Source organism: Pithys albifrons, chromosome 3, assembly GCF_047495875.1.
Source record: "Pithys albifrons albifrons isolate INPA30051 chromosome 3, PitAlb_v1, whole genome shotgun sequence".
In the NCBI taxonomy this organism is placed as follows: Eukaryota; Metazoa; Chordata; class Aves; order Passeriformes; family Thamnophilidae; genus Pithys; species Pithys albifrons.
In genome coordinates this window covers 14,607,522-14,626,537 of record NC_092460.1, presented here as the reverse complement: position 1 = coordinate 14,626,537, position 19,016 = coordinate 14,607,522, and the positions used below count along the sequence as shown (strand labels likewise).

The 19,016-nt window shown below is 40.5% G+C and overlaps 1 protein-coding gene across 2 annotated transcripts; it reads left to right on the top strand.

The window, feature by feature from the left end:
• The first annotated feature begins 4,177 nt into the window (after positions 1-4,177).
• Positions 4,178-18,499, top strand: RFT1 (RFT1 glycolipid translocator homolog). Of its 2 annotated transcripts, XM_071550555.1 has the most exons (14): positions 4,178-4,256; positions 4,348-4,433; positions 4,987-5,103; positions 6,943-7,132; positions 7,720-7,821; positions 8,793-8,927; positions 9,326-9,454; positions 9,843-9,921; positions 10,201-10,251; positions 11,106-11,236; positions 12,068-12,212; positions 13,202-13,307; positions 14,402-14,651; positions 15,534-18,499. In XM_071550555.1, exons 1-14 carry the CDS (start codon positions 4,194-4,196, stop codon positions 15,696-15,698), a joined length of 1,749 nt encoding a protein of 582 aa, XP_071406656.1. In that variant the 5' UTR covers positions 4,178-4,193; the 3' UTR covers positions 15,699-18,499. The 2 variants fall into 2 exon arrangements, with proteins under 2 accessions (XP_071406656.1, XP_071406657.1); XM_071550556.1 differs by lacking the exon at positions 9,326-9,454.
• The last annotated feature ends 517 nt before the right edge of the window (positions 18,500-19,016 follow it).

The following is a 19,016-nucleotide window of genomic DNA, read 5'->3' as shown; positions in this document are numbered from 1 at the left end:
GCCTGGAGACAGAATCACAGTGCAGGGTGGAGGGATGGGAAGACCAGTGTGTATCCATCATCTAATACAGCACATGGTCTGGGGAGGGCCTGCTGCCCTTACTGCCTCTCCCTGCAGCTGCAGAGGCACAGAGCAGGGTTGGGAGCAGGAGCAGCTGCCTTTGGCTGCTCCCTGTGGGCTTTGGGGATCTTGGTGTCTCTGCACTGAGGCAACTGGACAGGGTATTGTGGACGAGGAAGGTTGCTCAGTGAGCACCAGGGGGTCTGAGTATTTGTTTTGCTTGTTTCTAAAATTGGTCCTGACTCCAAAGCTTTTTAAGCAGCTGCAGAAATCTACAGTATTTAGCTCCCAGCCTAATCTGTCATTTTGTGTTACATCATGCACTATTCCAGGTGGTATCAGGCAGCAGCACAGAACTGCCTATGATTTCATAGCACAGGTAATTTTCTAGCTTGATTCCTCAAGGGACATTTAAGGGAATGGAGACCCACAAATAAATATATAGCTAACTCTACAGTGCAGTATTTATTTGGATTAATAAAATAAAATTGCTAATGATCATTCATACTGGATTTGATTTTAGTTCTGCGCTGAGACCTTTGTTTTGGAACACATTGGGAGTTAGAACTGATCAGGTTTCTTTCAAGGGCTCACTGCTGATTCAATCAATTCCTGCTTTCCAGTGTCACTTTGTTGTAATTTGGGAAATTTTTTTCCTGAGGGAAATTAGCTATAATGTTTTAGCTGAAGAATATTTCCTCTCTGAGACAGGTGATACTATGGAATGTCTCTAATTGTTCCAACAGGTTTTAAATTTTCAATCTGTATAAAAGTTGTGATTTGAAGTCCACCTTTCATCTTGAAATACTTTATTAATAGGGTAATTAAATACCCCAAGTTTCCCAGGTGGGACAAAGATTGAAGCTATTGAAACAGAAAGATTTTCATTTTTTAAATTCTGAAGGGACTGTGCCAACTCATTCTAAGGCCTATATATATAAAGCTGTCTGGTCTTTTCTGGACTAATTAAGCTTTGGAGTAGATTGAAGGAGTTCTCTCTGATGTAAAGATTATGCATGCCTCTAATAATAATGGATTTATCCAATTGTCCCAAGTCAAGAAGTGTGGGGACTGTAGTGGAGGAACATCCAGCCTAGCTTAGTCCCAGATGCAGGCTAACTTTGGAAGTCGAGATCTTTCTAGCAGGTAATCTTGCCTTCTTTGCTGTTAAGAAAAGTGACCTATTTTAGAGTATCCTGCCACAAACAGTTGCCTCAGGGCAATCAAAAGATATGTTGTGATGAGAGGATGCAGGAATGCTCTAAGTGGGCATTGCCTCATGTGCGAATCAGAGAGCAATTGACTTCATATTCTCATGAAATTGTTGTGACACTGTGTGCCAGCTCAGTAACTTGCTCCTCCTTTCAGTTATAGTTATTCTAAAATTATGTTACTAAAAGTAAGCATTTTGTGTTGACTCACTTGTTAAGCCTGCTCAGAGTAGTGAATAAAACTGAGTTAACTGATAGGTCAGTTTATGTTTTGAGAAGGACTTGGAGGGTGGTGGTGAATGAGAGGCTGGCTATGACCTGGCAATGTGTGCTCTTGCAGTCCAGAAAGCCAACCGTGTCCTGGGCTGCATCACCAGCAGTGTGGGCCGCAGGGTGAGAGAGGGGGTTCTGCACCCTCCTCGGCTCTGCTGATATCCCACCTGGAGTGCTGCATCCAGTTCTGGGATCCCCAGCATAGGGACATGGACCTGTTGGAGTGAGTCCAGAGGAGGGACACCAAGTTGATTAGAGGGATGGATCACCTCTATGAGGAAAGGCTGAGAGAATTGGGATTGTTTAGCCTGGAAAAAAGAAGGCTTTGGGTGACCTAATTGTGGCCTTCCAGTACCTGAAGGGAACTTAGAGGGAAGATTGAGAGGCAACTTTTACAAGAGCATGGAGTGACAGGACAAGGGGAAATGGCTTCAAACAGGAAGAGAGTAGGCTTAGACTAGATATTAGAAAAAATAGTCTTTATTGTGAGGGTGGTGATGTATTGGCAGGTTGCTCAGAGAAGCTGTGGCTGCTTCGTCTCTGGAAGTGTCCAAGGCCAGGCTGGATGGAGCTCTGAGCAACCTGGTCTGGTTATCCCTGCCCATGGCAGAAGGTTGGAACAAGATGACCTTTGTAGCCCTTCCACCCCAGGCCATTCTATGATTCACTGCTGCTGCTCTGATTTGGACTGGTGTCGTGGACGTTTGGATGCCGAGCTGTCCTGTTGGGACCGTCGGGACCCGGTGCGGGGCAGCAGCCGCAGCTGGAGCTGCAGCCGGAGCGGCCCCGGCTCGGCGGGCTCTGGCAGGGGCCGGTGTCGCCACCTGGCGGCCGAGCCTCGGCACTGCCGGCGGGAGCGCGCGGCAAAGCTGCTTCCATAAACCCGGTCCTGGTTAGTTTTCCTTTTTCTCCACCTCCCTTAAGCCTCGCAGCTGTTTCTGTTTCGGCTTAATGAGGTGACAAGACAAACTGTCCAACAAAATACCACTAAGTTGTTGCTTACTTTTGCCCATGGCTGATGCCCGAAAAGGTCAGGCAATTGCCTCCATTTAGCACGTTGATTGCTCATGTTTTATTGAAGTTACCTACATTTGTCATGAAAATGTTTATATATAGAGAATAACATCAGTCCTTGTTACTGGAGCGTTGGCAAATATCTAGAGAAGGGCAATGAAGCTGGTGAAGGGTTTGAAGTACAAGGCTTATGAGGAGAGGCTGTAGCAGCTCATAACTGATTAAAGCTGAGGAAAAGGAGGCTCAGGTGAGACCTTATTGCTCTCTACAGCTACCTGAAAGGATGTTGTAGCCAGGTGGGTGTTGGTCTGTTCTCCCAAGAAGCAAGTGATAGGATCAGAGAAAACAGCCTCAGGCTGTGCCAGGGGAGGTTTAGACGGGGTACAATTATTACTTTGGTCGGTTATCTTGTTTCTTCTTAGACACTGATTTAAACTGTTGCTGTTCATAGTCAGTTACTAAGAAGCTGAAATCATGTAGGGCTCAGATACTTCCTGTCCCCTGCTCTTTCTAACTGCTGTCCTCAGACACGGAAAGTTTTAGCTCAGCTGTAGCATTGCTAAGAAAAACCTGACCTGTGAACTGGAAGTGCTGTGCTTTTGAAGGGAATGTTCTGTAACATGGAAAGATACATTCTTCTTATATATTGCTGCTTAAACAGTAACCTGAAATAGTCTGGAACTGTTGATTTATACTTAGGCTAAAGTCTTAAAGTCTTATCTACTTGGAAGGCTCCAAGTTAAGTGTATTACCAAATTCAATCTGGTACAATGAAATTGCATTTTGCCATTTGAAGGTGTGTTGGCTTTAGGGATGAGTTTTGTGTTAGGGATGGGTTTTGTGGGGCTTTTTGTGGACTTTATGTGGGGTTTTTTGTTGTTTTAGTGGTTCTGCTGGGTTTGGTTTTGGAGAAGGGGTGTTGCCGTTTGTGTGTGTGTGAAGGATTTTTTTGTTTCTTTGGGGTTGTTTTTTTTTTCTTCTTCTAGACAGAATGAAATAAGAATTCTTCTTCCTGCAGCGAGCATATTTTACCTCCGTTTCAGTTGCCTTTCTGCTTAAGGGAAGGGAAGGTTGAAGGTTTCGCCCTCAAGTTTAAAAGGGATTGGCAGAACTTACGTGGAGCTTTTTTCCAAGAAACCTCTGGGAAAACCCAGCATTGTCAGAAAATACCATTTACCTCCTCCCCTAAGCCGCTGGGGAGTTTGGGGGTGGCTTTGGAGGTGGCTGGCGCTTACTTTTGGCAGCCCGGGGGCTGGAGCTGCGGGACCACTCCCAGATTGCCCCGAGCGCCGCCGGACCGGGCGCTCCTTCCCCGGGTCCTCCAGTGCCCTCAGTGCCATCCCGGGGCCGGGGCGGTGTCCCCGCGGTGGTGCCGGTGATACCGGGGCGCTGTCCCCGCGGTGATGTCGATGATGCCGAGGTGGTACCCCCGCGGTGGTGGCGGTGCCGATGATGCCAGGGCGGTGTCCCCATGGTGGTGCCGGGGCGGTGCCCCCGCGGTGGTGGCGGTGCCGATGGTGTCGGGGCGGTGCTCCCGCAGGGCCGGTGGTGCCGGGGCAATGACGATGATGCCGGGGCGGTGCCCCTGTGCTGACGGAATCCGGCGCGACGGCGGCCGCACCATTTCCTGCGGCAATGGCAGCGCAGGACGTGCTGGGTCAGACCGCCCGCCTGGCCTCGTCCAGCGCCCTGCTGCAGGTGCGAGGCCGCCCCAGCCCTCTTCCTCCTCCTCCTCCTTCTCCTGCTCGGCCGTGCCCCGCAGGTGTTTCCCGTGCGGCTTCTCCCACAGGTGCTGTTCCGGGCGGTCACCTTCGCGCTGAACGCCTTCACGCTGCGCTACCTCTCCAGGGAGCTCCTCGGCGTGGTCAATGTCAGGTGAGGAGGAGGCTGAAGAGCCCCCGGGCTGGCGGGCCGTGCCCCGCATCTGACCTGGTGGTCCCTGGACATCCGTAAGGCATCAGAGTTGTGGGTGCTGGATCTCGGCTCGCTGCTCTGTGCAGTGTTGCTTGCAATGCTCTGTATAACGCTGTTTAATCTGCTCCTGGATGTTTCACATCGTTAGGTCACTTAATGCCTCCCCAGTTCTGTCTTGCCCTGAAACACTGGTGGCACTGGCCTGTTCTCCGTGTTTAAGCCCGCAGGTTGCAGCAGGGGAAAAGCCACACGAAACATGCACTTCCTATGAGATACACTTTGTATCTGCAGTTTTGGTTTTAGCATGTATTCTTGCCAATGTAGTAATCACTTTCCCTCTGTTCGTTTTTTTTTTTCCTTAAGGAACAAGTGTTAATTTTAATTTAGCTCATATCACCATGTTTGCATCCTTATTTATATTTGTCTGTCTTTCAGGCAGTCCTGTGATGCTACTGCGTGAAAGTTTTCAGTAGTATGTAAAGAAATAATTTGCTCTCCTTTTTTTTCTCTTTAGGCTGACTCTGCTGTACTCCACTGTTGTCTTCCTCGCCAGGGAGGCGTTTCGCAGAGCTTGTTTGAGTGGGAGTACAAAGAGAAACTGGACCAAAACAATTAATCTATTGTGGCTGACGTAAGATACCACTGAAAGTATACTTCTTTAGAATTTATTCCTAATTCTTGTTTGACAGCTCACAGAATAAGAGGAGGTGTTTACTTACTGAGGTAATTATTTCAGCATTGAGCATGTAGAAGCCACAGTCATGTTTCAGAACTGATGTAAGGAAGCTGGTCAAGACTGTTGTTTTAGCATTTATGGACTTGATTTCTTTTTAGAGTATGTGGAAAAGTGTATTGCCAAAAGTGTTATCAAGAGCCATTTTTTCTGCTGCTTAATCTAGAGTTTCGTTTATGTTGTAGCTGTTGAAGGAAAACCCTGTTGCACAAATACATAGTCCTTTTCTTCCTCTACCTGCTCAGTCTTGCTTTTTTATTACCTAATGTGCATTTGTGAACTTGTTAGATATCTTTTCTTTTTCCCCCCACCTCACACTAAGATTTATTCTTGAGCCCTCATGCAGATTAATGGCATGGCACCAGGAATGTTTGGGTAGGGGAGGTGGGAAAAGGTGAAAACAAGAATTGGAATTAAAAAAATAGGGCGGAGGTAGTCTTACTTCTTTCTACTGTGGTGCTGTTACAGCAGAACAGATTAAAGCCCACATGACGCTGCAGCCACAGAGTGTAATCACACATTGCAGTGGATTTTATGACTTGTTTCTCTGTTCTGGTGCCTGGTTACATTCTTTCTTTGCTCTTTCCCTCTGTCAGCTGTAGCTGCTGGGCAGCCACAATTAAGTGGGTTGGGAAGTAAATATGGTGATATGGTGGAAGACTACCCTGCATGATAAAATAGTACATTAGGGCACTCTAATGAGTTTTCCTGCAATGGCCCGGGTATTAACAACTGGCTCTGGCCCAGGAGTGAGGAGTTATATGTGGTCATCTGCATCCAGGTATAAAGGAGGGATTGTCCCCTTCATGGATAGGTTTAATACTAATATTTAAAATGCACTAGTTCTGTTTCCTTAACTATATTATGATCAGCTTTCTGTGATAGCCTTTCCAAGTGGGTGTTAAATGACAGAGATAACGTTGACTGCGTTAATCTTTTTTGTTTTAAATCTTTCCTTGTAGAGAAGCATAACTTAAAATTAAGATCAACTTTTGTGAAGCATCTGAAATGTGTCCTAGAAGCTCCATGTCAAATACCTGAGGAGTCTGATAATGTGAGGGTCAAACAGGTCTTGCTCCAGTGATGTAAAACTTTGTGCTGTCTGCCAGAAGCTCCATGTTCCTGAAGCAGTGTAAGCAGTAGGGAATACATGTCTGCACTTCTGTGTCTGCCTGGCTTTTTAGCTACACCCTGATGAAAGTGACTCTGAGCCACAGCAGAGCACAGTGAGTTGGCACACCTGAGGGGCAGGCAGGCATTTTCTTCTGCTTGCTCTGCTGTTGCTATTTGGGGAATCGGGGACTTCTGGCAGAGTGAGACCAGCACCCAGAGTGGTGGCATCTTTATCTGTTAGAGCAGAGCTTGTCTGACAAACCCCTGGTAAAAACAGACTGTAAATTTGCAGCAATGAAAGTTTGTGGTGTTCTGCAAGCTGATGTGGGATCTGAAGTGTTTGATCCTAGGGCACAAGAAAGCAGATATTTGACCTTATGTCAGGCTCTTGAGTAGAAAATAAGTCAGGAAAATGGTTTTTTGTGTCTAGAAAAGAGTCCATAAAGATGTTCATTACACTTAAAAACAATGCATTCTTGATTAGTAATAACAGAAATTAATTCCTTGGGGCCTTTTTTTTTTTAGTTGTTGTGGCCATATATGATATTGTAATCTAATTTTCTTTGAGTTTTTCCCATGTTGGAGCAACATTTGTATTAATTAGTTTTTATGTTAACTTTTTAGAGTCCCTCTTGGTGTTTTTTGGTCTATTTTCTTGGGCTTAGTCTGGCTACACTTGCTTGAAGTCCCCGACCCTTCTGTGGTTCCTCATTATCAGGCTGGTGTGGTGGCATTTGCTCTTTCTGCAGTTATTGAACTCCTGGGAGAACCATGCTGGGTTTTGGCACAAGCTCATTTGTTTGTGAGACTTAAGGTTAGTAAAGTACATGGGGTTGTGTTCATGTGGGGGTAATTACCTTTCTATTGAAAAGAGCAGATTACTGACCTAGATCTTTCTATATTCAACCATATAAACCCCCTCTATGTGGACTGTTCAGTACAGTATGACATGGTTGTAACATGGATAGCAATTTAGAACCATTCAAGCAAGTTGATTTATTCAAAAATTATCACCCTCAAGAGCATTAAATGCTTAATCACAGGTTGTAATTAGAGGGAGAGGCACACTGCTTCCACAATTCTACGTTTCAGTTGATTGTTGGTATAAAACTGTGAAATGTAACAATTGAGAACATGATGGTCTCAAGTGAAGTTTTTTCCTTATGTCCTATACAAAGGAGTGGGAAAGTGCAAAGGAGGAATTATGAAAGAACAGAAAATATACAGAGAAATTACAATCTAAGCTGGCCAGCTCAGCAGAGAAAAGCTTTGTGATGAAGTCACACTGACTTAGTCTTACTTTCCTACATAAACTCTGTGTGCTAAACTTATGTATTTTAAGCCTGTGTACATGGTTAAGTTGGCTGAAAATAACCTTGCTCTGTTTTCTCTTTCTTGAAGGTAATTGCTGAAAGCCTTTCAGTAGTGTCAAAATGCATTTTGACAGTTACTTTAGTGATCCTTTATCCTCAGTGGGGCCTTTACATTTTTTCCTTGGCTCAGGTAAGTTCCCTGTGTTCTCTCTCCTCAATTTTTATTTGCCTTTGACATTTAGCTTGCTAAAGAACTTTGGGAAGTTGAAGGAGAAAGCTCCTGGGAGGTTTAAGATTTAGCACTTGTATTTAGTGTTTTCCTGATACTCATTATTGGCTTGGTGCCTTCACTTTGAGCAGTGTGGTGGAGGTACAAGGAAGCACCTCCTGTCTGTGAGGGCACATTTTGCAAGTAAAGTTATGTTATTCTCTGTAAGCTTTATGTTGACTCTTTTTCTTAATGAATTGCACCTTTTAATGCTTGAAGACTCTGTTCACCATCTGGCTTCAGAATTGTTAGACTTTGGATTCTACTCTGTAGAAAACATGTAACATTATCAGCCTGTACCACCAACCTGTATCATCTTAGCAGAAGGTGCTGATCATGTGCAATGTATTCAGGTTAAAAGTTTTTCTTTACTGCAATGAAGAAGGGATATATTGCTACCTGAAAAATAGGGTTGGGACCTGTTTATTGTCAGTTGACCTAGAAATAAAAATGTGATCCACTGCAGATGTGGACACTAGCTTACTTTTTTTTGTTCAATTTTTGCAGTGGCTGTAGTAGGTGGCTCATAACTGATGGAAGATGGAAATGATACTGTGAAGTGAGAGTGTAGACAGTAGCTCCTCTGTCAACTTGATTTTTGATTGAGTGAATAATTGCTTCATAATTGGACTTTAAATACTCATTCTAAAAATGCTGAATAAAACATGAAAGTTAGCAAAGGACTATGGTAAGCTACAGTTTTAAAAAAAAGAGATCAATATCATTGAGAGGTGTTCAAGGCTTTACCTAGTTTAATATTGGACAGAAAAAAGGACTAGTTACATTTTCCTCCCACTGAATTTGCAACTAGTATGTAAATTCTAACATATAAATCTACATTTGTAAGTTAATTTTATATCTCTCTTTTTATCTCTCCTTCCCTGTCTTTCCAGCTTTTATATGCCACTGTTCTGGTAATGTGCTATGTAATTTATTTTATGATGTTTTTGGGATCACCTGAAGCAACAAAGAAGTCATTTCCAGTTGCTAGAGTGAAAGCTCTGTTACCCAGCTTCATGGAAGATGAGGTAGGTTGCACAGTTTATTTCTGGATTTTTTTTTCTTAAAATCTTTCATGAAAGCACTCTGAAAATTACTTTGAGACAGCAGAATTAATTGAGCGATTTGGGGGATATTTTTGCACTGTAGAAGATATGGCAGGTTAAAGAAAATAAAACATTACAAAAAAATCCTGTTTGTAGTTTGTTAGTAGAATCCCTGTCAGAAAAATGTTATTCAACTTGGACTCTTTGTGTTTATGGGCTTGTTGTTGCTGACTTGGTTTGTGCAAAGATATTGAAAAACATTAATTGGAGACAGAACATCTGCACTGGTCCAGGGGAGTGAGCAGGTATCACTGGATGTGGGGCAGGAAAGAAGCCAGAACTATTTTACCATGGATTTTGGTACTTTGGCCTTTCCCCAGAATAACCATGTTGCTACACAGCATCCTGCAGATCACAAAATATCTCTGACAAAAAATGAGGCAAAGAAAATGAGGCTGCAGCAAGGAAGACAACATTTTGAGGAGTACTTGCAGATGGAAAAGATAAAGGTAGTTCTTAAATGCAAGACTTGTGGGGACAGTTTGAAGAGCACTCAGCAAGTTCTATCTGCAGTGAAAGGCAAAGTTATCCTGGCATGCCAAACAGCATGGATGTGGCTTTTTCTTGATTGGTATTTTCTGTCAAAGCTTCTTTGGGTACTTTATCTGCAACAACAGCACTTTTCAGCAGGGGAATAAGTTTTTGCCAAATCATTGATGTTCATCCTTGAATTTAGCAACATTTTAGCTAATATTTTAGTTTATTAGTAACTGTGACACAGTGGGTTTCCTCATCACTGCAGTTAGAGCTGCCCTGGAGTATTGCACAGGCTTTGTAGTTTTTGTTTCTCCTCTGTGGTTTCAGTCATGTTTATTACATTTCAATACTTTTTTGCAGACCTTTGTTAACTGGAAGGAAGCACGGTTGACTTGGAGTTTCTTCAAACAATCCTTCTTGAAACAGATTTTGACAGAGGGTAAGGCTTTACCTGTATTTGTGGTGGAGAAGGGCTCAGGATCACAGCTTAAAAATGCACTTAGAGCTTCAGAAAGCTTGGGGGGTGGGAGGAGGCTTGGGACTGTCAGAGATGGCACCAGCAGGTGTTACCAACCTGAATCAAGCTTTTTAGGGTCATCTGACCCAGGAGCTGTTCTGTTTGACTTCCTCTCTTACATACTTAGTACTGGAAGTGCCTGAACAAGTATTGGGAAAGATGTAGGGACTTGTTCTCAAGTTTCTTACTTTGAACTTGCAGGTGAACGATATGTGATGACTTTTTTGAACGTATTAAATTTTGGAGATCAGGGTAAGTGCGATGGTGTTGTGGAATGGGAACAGTTTTCTTAGTTACTGCTCTGAAGATAGTTCTGAAAAAGGCTTAAAGTATTTGAAGATAACTTGAAAATCTGAGGATATTTCAAAGCCTTTCTGACTTTTGAAATACATTTCAGAGAATGACTGATACAGATAAAGAAAAGAATTTAATTTAAGATCATAGAATGGCCTGGGTTGGAAGATACCTTAAAGATGATCTGATTCCCACCTCCCTGCTGCGGATAGGGATAACTTTCACTAGACCAGGTTGCTCAGAGCTCCAACCAGCCTGGCTTTGATCCTGAAGTTTAATTGCATTTTGTCTTTGAATCAAAATTTTCCAGTTGGGTATGTGATGCTGTGTATCTTTTTTTTCTTTAAGTTAAAACTCGCACTTCATAGAATGATTTGGGTTGGAAGAAACCTTAAAAACCATCTTATTCCAACCCCCTGCCATGGACAGGGATATCTTTTACTAAGTACGTATTTTTCTCTTCTTCTGTATCAGTAAATCCTTATATTCCTGTTCTCATTCAGTGAAATTTATCAGGATCCTCCTAATTCCTCTACAGTAAGAATTTTAAGCGTGGTTTGGTGCTGTTATTAGATCCACATCTGTAGCTGATGCTTTTGTGCTCCTTTGCCATCTATGACCCAACCTTGCAAGTTTTGAGCTGTGGTTGCTGTGACTGTCAGAATCTTTAGAAAACACTGCTTCAGTGTGGCACCAAATTCCATTTGTTTTCTCTGTGTGGTGGAGATGTTAAATTAGAATTCATGTTGTTATTAAAGATCTGGAAATAAAATACGTCCAAAAAAATAGATTGCTACTATTTTTTTCCCCAGGTGTATATGATATTGTGAATAATCTTGGTTCACTCGTGGCCAGGTTTATCTTTCTGCCTATTGAGGAGAGTTTTTATGTCTTTTTTGCAAAAGTGTTGGAAAGAGGGAAGCCTGTCAAGGATCAGAAGCAGGTACATTTATTTTTTATTAATTACGTGTCAAATGCTTGGTTTTTGTTACAGATAAGTAACAGATGGACAGAAACTTGTGTTTAAATTTGAGTATTGAGGCTGTTAACATTGAAAAGTTTGAGAACAAAAATGTTGAGTGAGTCTGGCCAAGAAAAAGAAAAACATGGGTAAAATGTTAATGAAAAAGAAATTAAAATGTGCAGAGAGATAGTATTGCCCTGTGCCAATGAAGTGAACATCATCTCCAAGCACTGGGATGTAAAGCCTACTGCACTGTGTGTTTCCAGATAGCATCAGGCCATTATTTAAATAATTAAATCATACTATTTCCATTAAATAAATGCTATCTAAATGTCCTTAAGTAATGGTTCAAAGGGATGCAGTGTTGGGAAGGAAATAATTGTATTTTTCTTGTGCTTTTGACTTATATGTGGAGTTTTCCTGAGTAGGAGCTTTGTTCCACAGAGTAATTCTTGATCAGTCATGAAGGTCAACCTGGACTGACCTTCCTGTGGTCATCCTGCTACTTGCACATCAGCGCACAGTTCAATCCTGTCTTCAGGTCATTGGTGGGCTTAGAGAGGTGTTACATGTATGTCTATTTTATGTGTAGTGTACCTGATGCTATAACTGGAAAAATGATGGGATAATAAATACATAAAAAATGTTCCAAGTTAAGACCATGTGTATGGATAACTCAGTAACAAAGGATGTTTCACACCTTTTTACACTGTGCAAAGTGATTTATTTTTTTCTGTGAAGTAGCATTTCTGTGTGAAAATGGCTGTGACATTGATTCTACTTCCTATAATTAGCTATGTTTGTTTTCAGGATGATGTTGCTATGGCTGCAAATGTATTAGAATTGCTGTTGAAACTTGTGCTCCTGATTGGCCTCACCATCTCTGTTTTTGGCTATGCCTATTCCCAGCTGGCTCTGGATATTTATGGGGGCTCAATACTCAGTTCTGGAACAGGTAAAGACTTATAGACCTGACAAAAAAAAAGTGCAATTCTTGAAATAGAGGAACTGCAGCAATGATGAATTTTTTGAAAAATCAGCAGATTTTTTTCCTGTAAAACTCCTATTGAAATATGTGACTAAGCTCATCAGAATCCAGAACTTGTGTCTTTAATATGTAGTCACCTTAAACTAAAATATACTGAGGAGCTCTACACAAGTACGATGAAGTTTGGGTCTCTACCCTCCTGCGATATCCCGTTGTTGGAAAGAAACATTTGTAGGATTGTTTGACTAAACTATGTTGTAAAATGGCTGACTTCAGATGTTTAAAGCAACAACCATCCCTCCAGAAAACCCACAGATCAAATTGGACCCAAAGAATCGATAGTTTAAGCATAGAAAAAAAAACCTTGGAAAAAACCCCCACTAACCTACATAATGGTAACAATCTTGTACATATTGCAGGGTAAGTTTAAGAAATCTGTCCTAAAAAGCAGTCAAGGAATTTGTACTTCACCTTCGAATTTTGAAGTCACACCGAAATTATCTCTGATGCTTAACAATTGGAGTATCATTTCCCATCCAGCACAATTTTGAATTTACTGAATGGCCTTTCTGTTTTTCTTACTGTTGAGTTCAAAACATACGTTTTAATGCTTTCAATGCCTCATAGTGACTGTTGGATTAATTTCTGTACAAGAGAATATTTGGGTTATGGTAAATATTAATTTTTAATTAGGAAATGCCTTTTTAATGAGTATCTTTTCTATTGTTATAATAACAACTGCTAATCTGGGGTGGTTTGGATTTTATTTTTGTTTTTATTTTGCCTGTTCATTTATGTTCTTGTCAAGATATCTAGACAGGAAACTCATCCAAATGAACTTGAGTTTCCATTATTAGTAATAACACTACAACTTCTGTCTCTACGTGTCGTTGACTGTGAAAACAATGCAGTTTGATGAAAGAAATGATTATTTATCTTTTTAACGTGTTTTTTAGGTCCAGATCTCCTCCGGTGCTACTCGTTGTATGTTCTATTTCTTGCTGTCAATGGAGTAACAGAATGTTTCACATTTGCTTTGATGTGCAAAGAAGAGGTGGACAGGTAGGACACAGTGTCCCCAGAACATTCCTGTTCATCTATTTGTGCTGAGTTTATAAAAAGATTGGTGCTTTGGAAATTAGCATAAAAATATCCTGCTCTTCTGAAAAACATCTCCTGTCTGCATTTAGACTTTGCTGTAGAAGGTTTAGCAAATGTTTAACTGTTTGAGTAAAAAGGTCAGAAATTAAGAAATGAAGGTTGTTAAATTAGCTTTTGGTACATGACTAACTGGGAAAGTAATTTAAATGTGTATTTTCTGTACAAATGAGCTTGAAGTTAAACTTTTTAAAGCAATCATTTGACTCATTAGAAGTTTGCAACTATTAAATTTTTGCGTGTACAGTTACTGTACATGCACTTAGGAATGATCTAAATTGTGGGTGTGAATTCAGTGGATCATGTGTTTTGTGGGAGGTTGGACTAGATGACTCCCTGAGATCCCCTTCTAGCCTGGATTGTTTCTTGATTCTGTGTTCAGGCTGTCCAGGATATGGCCCTTCCAAATTAAGTTCAGTGAGGTCTATTTGCCACAATCAAAGTAGAATTTTTTGACTTTGCAAGGACTGTTTTCATGACCCCTTTAAAATGTGAGCTTGTTTTCCAAGCCACTGTTTGAAGCAGAAATGGGACAAAGCATCATTTTGTTGTTGAACATGCATTTTCTTTAATATATTCCTACAATAAAATAGCAAGAAAATCCACAAGTTTTTTACATTAGTAGTAATTGTTATTAATTTTGACTTCCTGAAATGAGTGTACAGCTGATTAGTGAAATAGAATTTCCTTTATGTGGTTCTTGGTATAATAAATTTGATGTATTTTCATAGAATCATAAAATTGATTGGGTTGGAAAGGACCTCAGAGATCATCAAGTCCAACCCTTGGTCCAACTCCAGTCCCTTTACCAGATCATAGCACTCAGTGCCACATCCATTCTTTTGAGTATCTTTTTATCATCTCATTTCTTAAATTTGTCTTCTTCACTGGAAGATAAATAGGAGAAATTCTGTTGCTCATTTTAGAAAATAAGAGATCATCAGTAAATGACTACTGTAACTGTATACATTGCTAAGTTTTTTCCTTTCTTCCTCTAGGTACAACTTTGTGATGCTGGCCCTGTCCTTCCTGTTTCTGTGCATCTCTTACTTCCTGACCCACTGGCAGGGCAGTGTGGGCTTCATCCTGGCCAACTGCTTTAACATGGCCATTCGAATCGCCCACAGCACCCACTACATCTATCATTTCTTCAAGGAAAGCACTCACAGGCCTCTGGCAGGTTTGCTTCCCTCACCCTTCTTGGTGCTCCTTTATATCATCAGTGGAGTCATCACTGCTTTCTCTGAGGTGAGTGTCTTTCTCTTTACTTGCACTGTGAATGTTGCTGTCAAGTGACTTTTGTGTCTACAAGTAGAGAAAAGCATCAGGAAAAAAGGCTTTTGAGGGTAGGCAGGAATGTTTCCCTTACAGGCAAGACAAGATATAATATTAAGAGATTTTATTTTTGATACAAAGTTCTCTGCCACCTGTACAAGGTGTATTGACAAGTGGAATGAAATTTAACACGTTTTTTCCATCTGTAGACAAATTCTTGTCCTTAGTTATTAATAATTGTACTTTTGCAGTAGCACAAAAAATTCTTATTAAAAATTCCGTTGTAAAAAAGACCAATAAACAAGCAAAACAAGAACAGAAGCAAAAATTGTGTGCTAAGAGCACACTTCCCATGTTTATTCAGACTACAAGATGGTAATTGCATAGACTAATTATTACAGAGATGGCAGCTTTTCAGTGTACAAAAAGTTGACAGCTTAAAAATCCATTATGCCTGAGGAAAGAAGGCTTTATATTTTGGAATGGGAGATTTTCAGTTTTGTTAGAAAATAGCCTGATATGTTGCTACAAAGTAGCAGAATTGCATGATAGCACCACAGAGTTTTGGTGTCATCTCAATTAACAATTTTCCGCATGCCAGATAATAGGACCTTCCTCATTTACCAGGTATCTACTGAATGCTTATTTTTTGCTGACAGGATGTTCTTAAGAAAACAAGTGTGGTGCCTGCTAAAGATGATTTATTGTAGGATCAGTGCATGTGGCAAAACCCTGCTCAGCTTGATGGTGGCATAGCATGTTGAAGAGAGGTGTTGGACGTTATTTTTTACTGAGACAGTAAATCTACTTTGTGCTGACTGCTTTTCCTGCAATTGCTTGTTTCCTGTGTTGTAGGTGTTCTTCTGCTGTGATAAGGGTTGGATGGCAAGGCTGGTCCACATCGCTGTGGGCGCCCTGTGCTTTGCAGCAACCATCGTTACCATGTTCTGCACAGAGACCAAGCTGATCCACTTTGTCAGAAGCCAGTTCCTCTCCCGCTATTTGAAGAAAGGAACATGACGTGCTCCTGTGCAGAACACTTCTTGTCTGTGCTTGCAGTAAAGGGCTGTGTTTTTTCCATAAGATCTGTATGGAAAAAGGTTTCCACATGTGTTTGAAAGCACTGCTATTGGAGTGGCAGTGTAGAAGACTGAAAGTTTTGTTTTCTGAACTGGTCAGTAGAGTGAAAGAGAGATGAATAATTGTCTCTTTAGGCACCATCATCTTCCAAGCTTTTCTTCAAACTGACTCTTGGGTAGTGAATGAAGATCTAAGATGCACCTTCTGACATAACCTGGTCAACAGACTTCACATAAAGGATGTCAGTTCCTACCAGTGGGGAGAGTGTGCGAAGGATGATGTGGTTTATATCTTGAGGTGCTGTGAAGAGTACCCTTATTTGGCATAGGGGGGCTGCTTAACTAAGAGAAAATGATCTGACAAAAAAAACCCCAACACTGAAAGCCATAAACCAAAACAAACCTGAGGAAAACATTAGGGCAAGGACCAAAAGCAGTGTAAGTGTTGCTGGAGCAGAACACAGTGGTGTGCAGAGGGACTGAGTTGTCAGTGTTTTGAAGTTTAAAGTCCTGACGTTTACAAGTAAATTAATGGAATGCACAGCATGTGTTTGTGCTGGCTCTGTGAGATTATTTCATTCAGCATATCCCTCATTTCTGAGGGCATTGCTTAACTTGTCAAAAATACTCTGAAGCCTTAGCTGAAAGGAGAAAGAGGGTTTGAGCAGTGTCTTACAGGAGGTGTTAAGTTCAATCACACTGATGCTGAAGTTCCAGGTTAATCATAAAACTTTCTTTCATTCCATTGTTTTTTAGTTTTGTCTGAGACTTTAAATGCCAGCATGAACAAAATTGTCTCATTGAAAATTATTTTATCTGTGAAACTGAATGTTAAATACATTTAACAAGATTTTTTACAAGGATTTGACATATTGAAGGTTTATTTATTAGATAGAGAATACTTATTGCAACATTTTCCTCACATTTTGTTCCTTTAATTGTTCAATCTTAACCTTTGGATTGATTTTTTTTCTGAATTGTTGAAAATTTGAGCATTCAGCAGTTGTAAAAATTCAACGTTAGGCTGATGGTTTAGGTTTACTAATGGTGTGTTTTATTGCTGGTCTAAGATCTGAATTTGGCAGTTTCAGAATGTGCAAGTGGCAGGTTTATAATCAATGTCCCCTTTGCAGTGTTTGGAGGACCCAAAAAATATCAAGCAGTGAAAAATGTGCTCAGACACATACAGTTGAAAGCTTTTAGTTTAATTATGTAGCGACTTTGCAGATCCTCAGACTTGCTTAAAAAAAAATATCACTGTAATGGCACTGTGGAGTTCATCCTGGTATCAGGGTCTTCAGCTTGGTAGTCAAGAAATATTTTCTGAACTCTGGTAATTCTCACTTGGAAAACCTCACCAAAGATACTTTATATGGGAATTTAGTGTTTGAAAAATGATCCCAGAGAAGCCAAAAATGTAACAGTGGAAGGGAAAAGTGCACATCTCAGCAAAGGGCGGTGTCTCTGTTACCTGGCTGGAGGGGAGTAGATAGAGACTTGCTGATTCTTCTTAGACTGTTGTGAAATCTCTCAGAAGAAAACAAAACCTGTTATTCTGTCCTGTTAATTGAATTCGGTAGTTCTTTGCCTTTTGATTTATTTTTTTCTTCTGAGTGGTCTTGTGGCTTTTTTCTCATTTATGTCATGTATGGAGTTTGTACAGCTCCACATACTGCAGAGGGTTGAAACTTATTAGTTATAAATTGTCAGTGCATAGAGTTTCTTTTCCTTTACTAGCTCAGAGTAGCAAAAAGTCAAGCCAATTGAACCTATGGACTGTTTTTAAAGTCTGTCTTTTTCTGCATATCTTTGGGACCTTATTGTGGGAGTAATTCAATTTGTACAGTAAATTTTTATAACTACTTGGAATGAGATGTTTGGTATAGCCCTTCACTTAAACTGCTTTGGAGACTGAAGAACTTCTCATGCAAAATGAGCTTGAAGTCCTGCTGCCTTGTCTAGTCTTACAGTCCAGCTGGACACTGAATTACTGCTGCTACTTATAATATCATAAGTAGGATGATGCAAGATCTCACTGTTCAAATGGCTGTCTGGTCTCATAAATATTTCTTAGCATAAATGCATTGTATGCGTCTAAAAACAAGTTACATTTTTAGACCAATTTGGTTTATTTCGTATTGGAGAGGCTTCCAAGTGCCTGTTGCATCTTGAATGGATGCAATTGTGTGTGAATCAGGAAGACATTTAAGGTGGCTTAATGATTGCTCACTTGCAAATTAAGAACACATTCCTCATTAAACATCATCTGTAAGCAGTTCAGTAATGGTTGACTGGGTTTTGTGATGTGAGATGTTTTATTTTTAATGTATTTTATGTGGCAGGAAACTGCAAGGAGGGACAGAAAGTGGAAACCTATGAAACTGTCTCCTGGTTTCTTATTTATCTGTGTGATACTTAATGTGAAATCTGTTAATTGCTTTATTGATAAAGCAGCAAACCTTAGAACTCAGGGACAAAGGTGAGATTGAACTTGACCATATTTCCCTTTTGTTTATAGTTCTGTTAGTCTGTTAAAGACACAATTGTCAAAAATTTCCTGATACTGTTTTCAGTGTTCTGCAATCTTTTAGTTTATGCCAAAAGAGAATTAAAAACTTTTCCCATAGAAAAAGTTATGACTCTATTTTGTGATGTGTTTTTCTTACTGGTTGGATGAATGACTTCTAAAAACCTGTAAAATATAATGGTTATATAATATGGTAACACTAAATAAAATTTAATTCCTTAGTTTTGGTTTTTTCTTCCACTTGAGGTTTATTGGGATTTTAGTTGTGTCTTTGGTACTACTGATTCTTGGTTTGTATTTTCTAGAATATTTTATGTATAAATTCATTTATCAACCTAAACTTACACAGCATTTCCTAACACATACACAAACACACCCACAGATGAAATTTGCTGTAGTAGTTTTGTGAGAAGTGGCATCATTATAGTCACTCTTCCTCTTTATTTCTGTATGGATTGGAATTGCCAAGTTTCTTTGTTTGCCTTTACAATGCATTGTTGTGATGCAGGAATAGATTTGATATTTAATGAAGTTTGTTAGCTGAATTAGGCTGTGACTGGCAATACTGCTGTTGGGAACTAACCAAATAACCAAATGTTCAAATGTTTTTTCCTAGTATGGTAAATGTTTTATTTGTAAAGTAGGGCAGGGGGAGCACCTTTTTAGGAAAAGAATTTAAGAGTTAAAGCTTTACCTTAATGGTTTATGCTTTAGCAGGCATACAAGTATTAG